At 44.4% G+C, this 10294-nt stretch overlaps 1 protein-coding gene and 1 non-coding gene across 6 annotated transcripts in view; both read right to left on the reverse strand.

The window, feature by feature from the left end:
- CYB5R4 (cytochrome b5 reductase 4) overlaps positions 1-6896 on the reverse strand; it is a 34187-nt gene extending 27291 nt beyond the window's left edge. For 2 of the 5 annotated variants that reach the window (XM_027454946.3, XM_027454945.3), the window contains exons 1-4: positions 6740-6896; positions 5813-5966; positions 3127-3227; positions 899-983 (exon numbers count right to left, since the gene is read on the reverse strand). In XM_027454946.3, coding sequence (XP_027310747.3) covers positions 899-983; positions 3127-3227; positions 5813-5966; positions 6740-6814 — 415 coding nt within the window. In that variant the 5' untranslated portion in view covers positions 6815-6896. Of the gene's footprint in view, positions 1-898; positions 984-3085; positions 3228-5812; positions 5967-6342; positions 6656-6739 lie in introns of those variants that run through there. The other 3 variants (XM_005013064.6, XM_005013060.6, XM_005013063.6) reach the window with 3 other exon arrangements.
- Positions 6897-7488: 592 nt separating this feature from the next.
- Positions 7489-9490, reverse strand: LOC110351575 (uncharacterized). Its single transcript, XR_011808481.1, has 4 exons — positions 9416-9490; positions 9242-9306; positions 7894-7964; positions 7489-7628 (listed from the first exon to the last, which is right to left on the reverse strand). It is a non-coding gene; the product is annotated as an uncharacterized protein (transcript).
- Positions 9491-10294: the final 804 nt, after the last annotated feature.

Raw genomic sequence — 10294 nt, forward strand, 5'->3', positions numbered from 1 at the left:
ACTAAGGAGATCAGTAAAAGTCAGGTTTATTTTTAAGTTTCTAGCTCAGCTGACAAAGTGGCAGTAACTTACTCGTAACACCTCAGCTCTATGAAGCTGTTAGACTGTCAAGGTGTCTCCATACATTGCAGCACTCAGCTTAAAAACTCCACAATGGCATTAGCTACCTAGCAACACAGAGATGTAAAATCATCTTTCCCCCCTTCACAAACAGGCAAACTCAACCGAACTGCTTGGCAAAGTGATCTGTGTGCTAAGCAAGTGCATCATGCCCCATGCCAGAAGCTGAAGAGCTAAAAGAGATGGCTGAATTTGTGAACTACAGGATACCAGATAAAAATAGTTGTAAACAGTAATTCTGTCATGCTTTCAGAGCACATCTGCTAAGGGCCTCCATCCAGTGTCTGGTTTTAAGATACTGTGATTTTTTACTGTGACCTATAAACCAAAACACTGGAGAGTAAATTCTTTTGAAGCCACCACCAGCATTTTAGGACAAAATGCTACATTTCATGAAGAATCACACCAGGGGGCTTCCTGTGATAGTTTAACACCCCCCTGCCCCCAGACCTAAAGAAGAAAGAGCAATCCTTGGGAGAAAAAAGAATAATATATATATATATATATATATATATACACACACACACACACACAAACACATATGTTTATTTTGTGATGACTTAGAACAAAAGACAAAAGTTAGCAGTACATTATGTGTAAATGTCTTCATTTATAAAAGTTTCATCTTCAGGTACATACTATCAAAAGACTGAGTACATGCAACAGCCTTTGTCTCTATGTCAGAATAGAGACTCTCCTTGTAAATACGACAATTCAGGATTTTTCACAACTTTGGAACGAAGCATATTAGAGATTATTTCATTGTAAAACCCCTCACCTCTTGGAGCAGCAATAGGCTTGAAAGCCATTCTCCCAACAAGACATTCCTTCAGCATCGATTCGTAATTGACCCAACGATGGACCTATATTAACAAAATTGGTTTTCACAACGTTTATAATTCTTACTATGTTGTTTGCTCTATGCACTAAAATACAAAGATCATTTTTGTACAGTGGCTAACATCTTTCATTTTGTTGGGATTTTTTTTTTCTGTTATTTACCCAGGCAACAGTTTCTCAATTTTTCAGTACATATTTTTCACCGCTACTACAGATAACATGTACTTAAAAACAAACAAAAAAATAGGACTCTGAATATGACAGTAGTTTGATTTATTCAGGTTACGTTTTGCAGTATCTGAACATCACAACCTTGAGCTACAAGGAAGATTTCAGAAGCGTGTTTTTATGATGCGTGCTATATAATTAACAGAACTTGTCCTTACCACAAAGGAAACCAGCCTTGTTTAGACACAACCATGGGGAAAGAGGCTGATGAACGAACCAAAGACAGATCATAGTAGTTTAGACACATCAACACCTCCTATGAAGTTGGTGTATTTCTGTTTCTGTCTGACAATCACTGAGTTACTGGGAAATAAGCTGTTTTAGAAAGTCAAAGTGAAGAAAAAGCAGTAGCTTTACAGACCAGAACTGAAAAACTTCCCTAGAAAATGGGTGGCAGGAAAGCCAGTCCTGACAGGGCATTCAGGACAACACTGCAAGAAGAGAAAAGGAAATGGAGTGCAGCATGACAAATTTAAATGGCACATAAAGATTTCAAAATAAAAACTTTAAACTTGACAAGCTAAGCAGACAAGATGAGGTAGCCCACAACTTGTAGTTGCCTTTTACACAGATAATGGAAAGAAATGAATAATTTGAACAACGGTTACATTTTTCAGATATTTAACACTAGCAACCAACCAAAGTCTTAAATAAATCAGTATCTGACAGACATAGAATGCTAGAGCAGAGAAGATAACAACAGAAACTTCTCCAGAACAGGAAAGACATGACCCAGAAACAAAGAGGTGAACTGGTTACTTTAACGTAACCACTGTTTTTCACTCTCATGACAAAACAAATAAATAAAAATGTACAAGTACGTATCTGAACTTGGTAACAATTTGATGGGTTTCTGGTAATACTTCTGATGCCAAGATTCCTGTTTCTGAGTATTACCGTACAATATTTGACAGTGCTCCTGCTACAGAATCTCAGGCCACAATTTCATACTGTATGAACTTGCAGGACAGAAAAAACAAATTTCTTTAAACCAGAGTAGCTTTGTGACCAAGAGAGAATTATGCCCAAATCCAAGACTTCATTTGTGAAAGGATTAACCAAAGATACCAAAACAAAGTTAAAATATCATCACATCTTTCCTTTATTTACAGTCATTGCTAAGCACGTTTTCTAAGTAAAGGCACAACATACCGTGCTTCAAGAAATGTAAAGCTCTGATAATTTCCTCTCAGAAATAAAGGAAATTTCCTTTCTGCTCTTTCCCATTTTCTCAGGAAAAACTTGTGAGGCAAGGTTTTTTGCATGTTTGTTTCTAAAAAAAATACTATCTCAATGAATCATCCTTTACAATACGAGATCTGCAAGCGCTTCCTTACAGAAAGGACACCCATTTTGCAGACCTTTTCTTTTCAGTCTCTTCAAAACATTTAAAGAAATGGGGAACAAAGAAGAGACCAACTGTCATTTTGTGATTTATTCACAATCAGTTAAGAGCAGCCCCAACACTTTTTCTTAATACTTTGTTTGCTGATAATGCAATAACCAAGTTAACAGACAAAAGAATACTGCACGTATTTGTCAAAAAAAAAAGTTATCTGAGAAGAAAATGCTTCTCAACTGACAGCCATTAGTGAATGCAGCAATTTAATACAGCAGTAGTATCTCAAGTTGTTGCAAGTTTACTTGCTATTTCTGCTAAAAAAATAAATTTAATAAAATGGTCAAATTGAAGCATAATCTCAACAGCATAAAGGGACATTTTCTTTTTTTTTTTTTTTTTTTAAATACAAAATTTAAATTATATGCCTCTTTCAGTACATGTAAGTGCAATTCTGAACTGTAACCCAACAGGTCCCTTGGACCTCAAAAGGTTTGAACCACCATTTCCACTGGAATGCTCTAAAAGAATCAGAAAACATGCATTTTTTCTAAATACCTTTTGGTGAGCAAGTGCCATTCGCTGCCAGTTGTTCTCACCTGATCAAAAAGATCTGTACCATCAGTTCCTGCTGCCTTCATTAGTTCATCCTCGCCACCAGGATGATATTCCATGTACGGTGTGACATTATATACAAGTCCTGCAGAAAACAGAATATAAAAACAGGTGAGTAACATTTCCACAACCACTGCGACTACTCTCCCAGCTCCAAAACCAGTGGAAAGGTTTCTGTGTATTACACAGCGTAATGTCAAGCAACAAACACCTTCAGAACAAACAGCATAACTTTCCAAAACTAGAAACAGAAGTTACATGATCTAATAATGCCCAAGACGTATCTTATTAAACAGAGGTGTCAGTTCTACAGTGACGTTCCACTTGTCCCAGTATACATCTAGTGAAAATGTGCAGATTTAAGAGTTGAACAAAACAAACACCTGAATGTGTTACAATCTAGTTAAGGAGTATGAGAGCCAGAAGTCAATTTAAACAAAGACATGAAATTGAGCCAGTTAGTGCACAGAATTGTTTTAGCTATCCCTTCCAATTAAATTACCACTGATGTGCTGTCACAGTGGCTTCCCTGCCACCCATCACCTATGGAATAAAACGCCTATGGGAGGAAGCTGTCTTCTCCAAAGAAAAACTGCTGCCATCAGCAGCAAAACTTCCATTGTACAGATTCAGCAACATAAAAAAGCAAACATACTCTATGCTCATTAAAGGCTGATAACACTTGTAACAAATTTGCCCCCAATAAAAGGACTCAGCATTCTTTCTAAGCAAGTACTACACTTAGTAATTCTAGTAAGATAAAAAAATGCTTCATAGATTTGAAATAATGAAGTCTAATTAGTGTTGCTATGCAACCAGAGTAATTAGAGCTTGGAGAATGCTGCTATAAACGTTTAACTACAGATTTAACTACAGACACATTGCTGCTCTTACACAACTACTGCAGGTCTACCCAGCAGAATATTTCAAGAAATGTAACATTATCAAAACAGGAAGCTACCGAAGTGGAACTGTAACAGTGTTTACATAATAAGTTTGTAACACATTTAAAAACAAACAACCAAACAAAAACATGACTTCAGAGAAAGATGTAGGCATTCAGCACTGGGTGGGGGGGAGACACAAACTTGGGACAATCCTAGTTTGTAAGAACCCTCCTGGACAAAGAAAGTCCTTTTGCATTTTGCAGACTTTCTCTTTTGATGCATGTATCCACTGTGCCACCTTGTGAGCAGCGTTGATTACTGCACACAAGAAAACACACTAGTGAAAATCCAACTAATTAGGAACTCCTGAGTATTAGCCAAATGTTTAATTTAGCTTCTGGCTTGCATGAGCAAAAGAAATCTCATTTATATACCCTTCACACTTTTCTAAGCCCCCTACCATCCCATTTTATATACTCACACCCTATATGACAGCTCTCTGATGAACACCCTACTCGTTTTTGAACAGTTAGCTCCGGATTTTCTTCTTCATGTTCCTCTCAATTTCTGCTCTTTCCTAGAGAGCCACAGTTTAACTACATCAATACAAAGACTTCATTTAGCTTTTCCACAGTGGTGTTATTTTAATACTTGTCCTCATATCAGGTCTACAGGTAGTCTATCAGGATTCTCAGTTATGCTGCTTTTATTTTCTTTAGTAGTTCCACAACAAAAAAAAGGCAGAGATGTGAAAAATTAAAGGCAAATACAGAAGCAGTGTAATGGAGTTCTTGCAAAAAGAAGCCTCAGTGATGCAATCTAGGGAGAGTAAGAGATTAAAAACAGAACTGAGGCATTTTTAAGTGGTGATTCTGCCCTCAGTAGTAGATGTGTGGTTTTTTGAAAAGGATACAAACAATCCTCTACAGTAAAGAGGCTTTCTTTAGCTCTCCTCCCTCTGTAGTTTTGGTATTATGTGCAAGAGCAGTACACAGAGCATTAACAATGCTATTATTTTGCTCAAAAGCTAACACCAATGGACATTTTACTCTTACTTTCACTCTCACCCCTCTTTTTGACCCAACAAAGGTCACCTTTGTAAAGAACTTCTTAGCTTAATTTTGCTGGAGTTCAGAGATGACATTAGCAAATGTACGATGTCATCGTAGCAAATTTAAAGCAACATTAATGTATTTTAGTCTCTAAATGATTAAACTGGAGAGCAAATATTTTCCTACTTTCTCTAAGACAACTAGGAACTTCACTTTCAGTACACAAAATACTCTTCTAGCCAGGGCTAATGCTTCAAACCACCTTTAGCACATTGTCATTGTACACCACACAGTAATTCCAACTTTTGAGCTAAAATTTCATAGAAGTAATAACAAACAGCATGAGTTGATTACCGCAGGTATTTGTTATGCCAGATAAAAGCAACAACTGTTCTGTATGGCAATTGTCACTCACCTTTCTAAAATTTTTCTGAAGTAGTACATGGGCCTACACACGCTTATTTCCCAAAGACCATCCTACAGATCTAAACATCTTTTTAATACATTTTTATGTCTCTACATGCTTTAAAGCAAAAATCTTCAGCTGCTAAGGATAATAAACACTCCAGGACTGAAGACTGTAAGTACAAGTCAGCATCTTTAGCACCTTGTTCTTGATGAACCCTAGTTGCCTGAGACATCACCTTGTTTTGTTGTTTTTTTGCCGTTTAGTTATACGTACAGAGGAGAGGTTAAACAAAAAATGCAGAAGCACCATCAGAGCAACCAACCTCTTATACATATCCAGCAGTCCTCCTTTTTGTTGTGTTTAGCAAGCTCATCTTCAGTCACTTCGATCAGCCTCCCCTTTAAACCAGTCAAGTCCTTTCCACTTTTAGTTAATCGAATCCAATCCATTAGGCTCCTTCCTGGTTTTAAAGGTACCTGGAAAATAACAAACGCACCAACATTATTAAGCTGTAAAGGAAGAAAAAGCCATTCAATACACTTTCCTGAGCTCCCAATGAAGATGGGAAAAACAAGAAATAACACAACCCATACAGTTTTATGACCTTTGGGAGCCCTACACAGCAGTAAGGCTGCTTAAGGAAGCTTCCTATCTCATAACCCAAGCGAGGGAATTCTCGAACGTCAAATGTTTAGAGAAGTCTTCCCAAAGCAAACTGCAGGTACCCAATCTTCCTGGGTCAGTAAAAAGATTTATCAGTGTCATTTGGGTTATGGCCTGGTACTTATGAGCAACAAAGAAAAGAGATTTGAAAATCACGGCTATGTAGGAAAAGGTTGGGAAGTTCCTCACCTCCACAGCATCCGAGGAGACCACCTGCAAGCCCTACAGCAACTGGGAACCTTGCTCTGAGAAAGGTGGGGGCGAGATCTGCTGGCTTACCAGGGACAGAGGCAGAACAAGACCTGAAGGATTTCTGTCACCTTCCTTAGGCCGCACTGGAAGGGTTTCACCACCGGCAGCCTCCAAAAGGAGAAGCAGGAGGCACTGCCAGCTCCGCAGCCGAGCCGGGGCCGCTGTCACCGCCTCTCCTTCCCCCCCGGCCGCCCTCCAGGGCTGGGGGCCGGCAGGAGGAGCCGAGCCGGGCTGGGCTGAGCCCCAGCGGGGGAGGCCGCCGCGGCGGCAGCCCGGCGCTGGGCCCGCAGCCTCGGCCGCGCCCGCTCCCTGCTCCCGGCTCCCCGCTCCCTACCTTGGCTCGGCCGCCCGCAGCCACCCGCTGCTGGGAGCTGGGCGCCGGGAAGGCCCCCGGCGGCACGTTCAGCATCCTGCCCGGCCCCGGCAGCCCCGGCGGGCGGGGAGAGCCGCGGCAGGGCGCAGGCGCCGCGACACCGCCGGGCTGGGCCGGGATGGGGCGGTGACAGCGGGACGGGGCGGGGACCGGGGGTTTGGGTTTGGCAGATCCTCGAGCACAGCTCCCACACGGCTCCGTCCCGCGGGGTCCATCCCCCAGGAGCAAACTGCTCCAGCACGGGGCCCCCACGGGTGGGGGCAGCTCCCCCCAGACCCCCTGCTCCTGCGGGGGCTCCTCTCCACGGGCTGCAGCTCCAGCCCGGGGCCTGCTCCTGCGGGGGCTCTCCATGGGCCGCAGCCTCCTCCAGGCCACATCCACCTGCTCCCCCGGGGGCTCCTCCACCCATGGGGGGGCTGCAGCGTGGAGATCTGCTCCATGTGGGACCCATGGGCTGCCTATAAAATATCGTACCTTAGACAAAAACACTAATCAATACCTTCCCAGCCTAGAAGCAGGAAGGGACTAAGCCAAAGGAAGAGGCTCAGATATAGTTACAAAACATTCCAGTTTTATTAAGAATAACTTACATACAAATAAATTATCTTTAAAAATACTATAATACATTTTTATATTAAGCTTAAATTAAATCTTAGAAGTATCCTTGGTTGGCCTTTCTTGCAGTCAGCAGTCTGATTCTGTTCTTGAGTCTTGTTCCAGGTCATCTTCATCATCTTCACTGTCCGAGTCTTCATAAAAGGAAATTGTAGCTTGAACTGGAAAGTTTTTCAGAAGTGCTTCAGCTTCCTGGTATAAATAATCATAGCACCTCGATTTGGGCCAAAATAGTCTGAAACAAGCATACAGGTCAATTTGCTTATTATGTTCTACTTGGAGGCTGACAGACAAGAGACAGCAGTGAAGTTCTGTTAACAGACAAGCTTTGCTACAGAGTTTTCCCCTCACATGCTCAGTCATGAAACTAATCTCTACATTTAAGTAGAAAAAATGTTCTCTGGATTGCGTATTTTCATCTGAAGAAAGAAACATGCCCTCAAAACACTAGTATTGCAGCAAAACTATTCTAAAGCCCAGGATCCACATCTGAAACTTACCACTCCAGCACTTCATTAACAGTATTCATGAGGATCTAATCCAAATAGTACTGCCCTCACTGGAACAATTCCTAGGGAATATAATGGGTGTCAAACATGATCCCCCAAATATTTGGATTAGTAGTTTTATTAGTAATGGTCAATCTTGCTTGTTGTTTACAGTGGTCTGAAACAAGTCTCAAGGTGAAAAGAATTATAAGTCTAAGAGGATCAGGCCTTGATATTTCCCCACAGTCTTGTCTGTCCAAGTAGAATTATCCACTGACTTCTTATAGAAGGTACAGCCTAGGTCTAGATTTTAAAGTAGTCCATGCTGTATCCATAAATTAGCATAAGAATTGCTGATAATAAAATGTCACAAAGGCTATCAGCTAGTGATGTTACTCCACCTTACATATGCTGCTGTTCAGCTAACATCCTCTTGCTTACTATTTGGGAGTAACTGCAAGAAATAGACAAATGGAAGTCCCAAGAGCTCAGAGACTGGCACAATGCAACATAATTAAATGCTGACTACAGACTGTTCGAAATAGAAATACATTAAGGAAGAGAACTAGAGGGTTTTCTAGCAAACACAAAAATGCTTTCTAGCTTGCAGCTTGACAGAGCACATCTTCCTCTGCAGCACAGAGCACGCTTGCTTTGTACCATCTCACTCCCAGTGCTCCCTGCAGCATTCACTCATGCACGAGAGCAGTGTCAGAAATCAGCCAGCATAACTGCTTAAATCGCCTGTGCTTCGGTATTTGACAGATCAGAGCCTAAATTTGGGAGAAAGCTGCACCTTACCTGGATGAGCTACCTGTGCAGTTACACAAAGCGCCTTGCAACAAACCCGAGTGCTTCTGAATACAGATTCAGCTGTAAGTTTTATTCATTTTCTGACTGACAGTGCAGATACCACCACTACCATCACCACTAAAGCACCAATTAGTTACACGAGCTTTTCTCTTGGCAGTGCTGGCTTGTTTCATACCCTCTCCTCCTGCCACTCGCTCCCACACCTGCGCTGGGAGGACATGGGCACACCAAGACAGCCTAGGGAGTGTTCTTCATCCCACCTTTTGTAACCCTGGGCACAGGAATGAGTAGCAGCGTGTTTCACCGAACAAAACAACCCCCCAAAAAAAACAGACAACTTAGAGCGCGACAAAGCCCCGGACCCTAGAAGCACGCTGACAGCTTAAAGATCAAGCAAATCCACAAGTGCTGGCAACCTGCACAAGGGCCTGCCGCCCAGAATAGCACTGCGAAGAGCCCAAACCACCCAAAAACTACCTTAACACCTATCCATGTATAAAAAACAAACAAAAAAAAAGGGTGGGAGAGGCGCTCCGCCGGCACTTACCTGACGGGGTGCGCGTACTGCGCCAGCTTGCGGGAGCCTTGCGCCAGCCCGCGGGGGCTGCGGGGCTGGGGACGAGAGAGCAGAGGTCACCCCCGCGGCCGGCCCGGAGCCCCCGCCACCCCACCCCGGCCCCCGGCAGCTCCCCGCCGAGCCGAGCCGAGCCGCCCCACTCACCACAGCGGGGCCGGGCAGCCAGGGCCTCCAGAAGGGCGCGGGGCTGCGGGGCGAGGGCAGGGCGGTGAGGCCGCTGTGATGGCGGCGGTGGCAGCAGCAGCAGCGCGGGGGGGACGAAGGGGTTGAGAGGGGCGAGAAGCCCCGGGGGCAGCCGCAGCGCACCCCGCCGACCTCCATGCTCCACCACACGGCTCCTGCCACCGCCTCGCCTCTCTTCGCCCTGCCCGGGGCTGCTTTTATAGCCCGCGGCGGCGGAGCCCACCTCCCCCGGCTCGTCTGCCAGCGCCATCAACAAACAGGCGCCGCCGTGTAAACGCGGGGCGCGGACGCGTGCATGCCCCAAATGGCCCCTGGTCGGGGGGAAGGTTTGGCGACGGGGTGTGAATCACACCCCAGAGGTGATTCACAGTCACACATGGCCGCTGCCCGGCCTCGGGGGGAGCCCCTGTGGGAACGGGGGGCGGCGGGAGGGGCGAGGCGAGGGGGCGCCGGGCGTTATCGCCCCGGCCCCGCCGCCTCCAGGGCAGCCTCTTGGCCCTAAAACCCTGATCCTTTTTCCCCGAGGGTCCCCCGTGCTCGCACACAGAGGAATTTCACCCCGGGGTGCTGGAGAAAACGCCTCTTCCAGGGGTCCTTGCTCCCTAGCTCGCCACCTCCCGATACTCCCCGTGGCATGTCCCCCCCGAGGCAGCATCGTCAGCTATCACAGCGGCATTTTATAGGGTATTTTTTACCGAAACGTGCCTTTTTTTATTCTTTTTCATACGCTCCTGGCACTTTATTCCGCTGCCAGCATCAGATGCTCTTGCTACACGCACGAGGTTTTATACCAAACTCGTACCGTGTTCCCCAGTACCGAGGGAGCTCCTTTTTATTTCT

This window comes from Anas platyrhynchos, chromosome 3 (assembly GCF_047663525.1).
Source record: "Anas platyrhynchos isolate ZD024472 breed Pekin duck chromosome 3, IASCAAS_PekinDuck_T2T, whole genome shotgun sequence".
In the NCBI taxonomy this organism is placed as follows: Eukaryota; Metazoa; Chordata; class Aves; order Anseriformes; family Anatidae; genus Anas; species Anas platyrhynchos.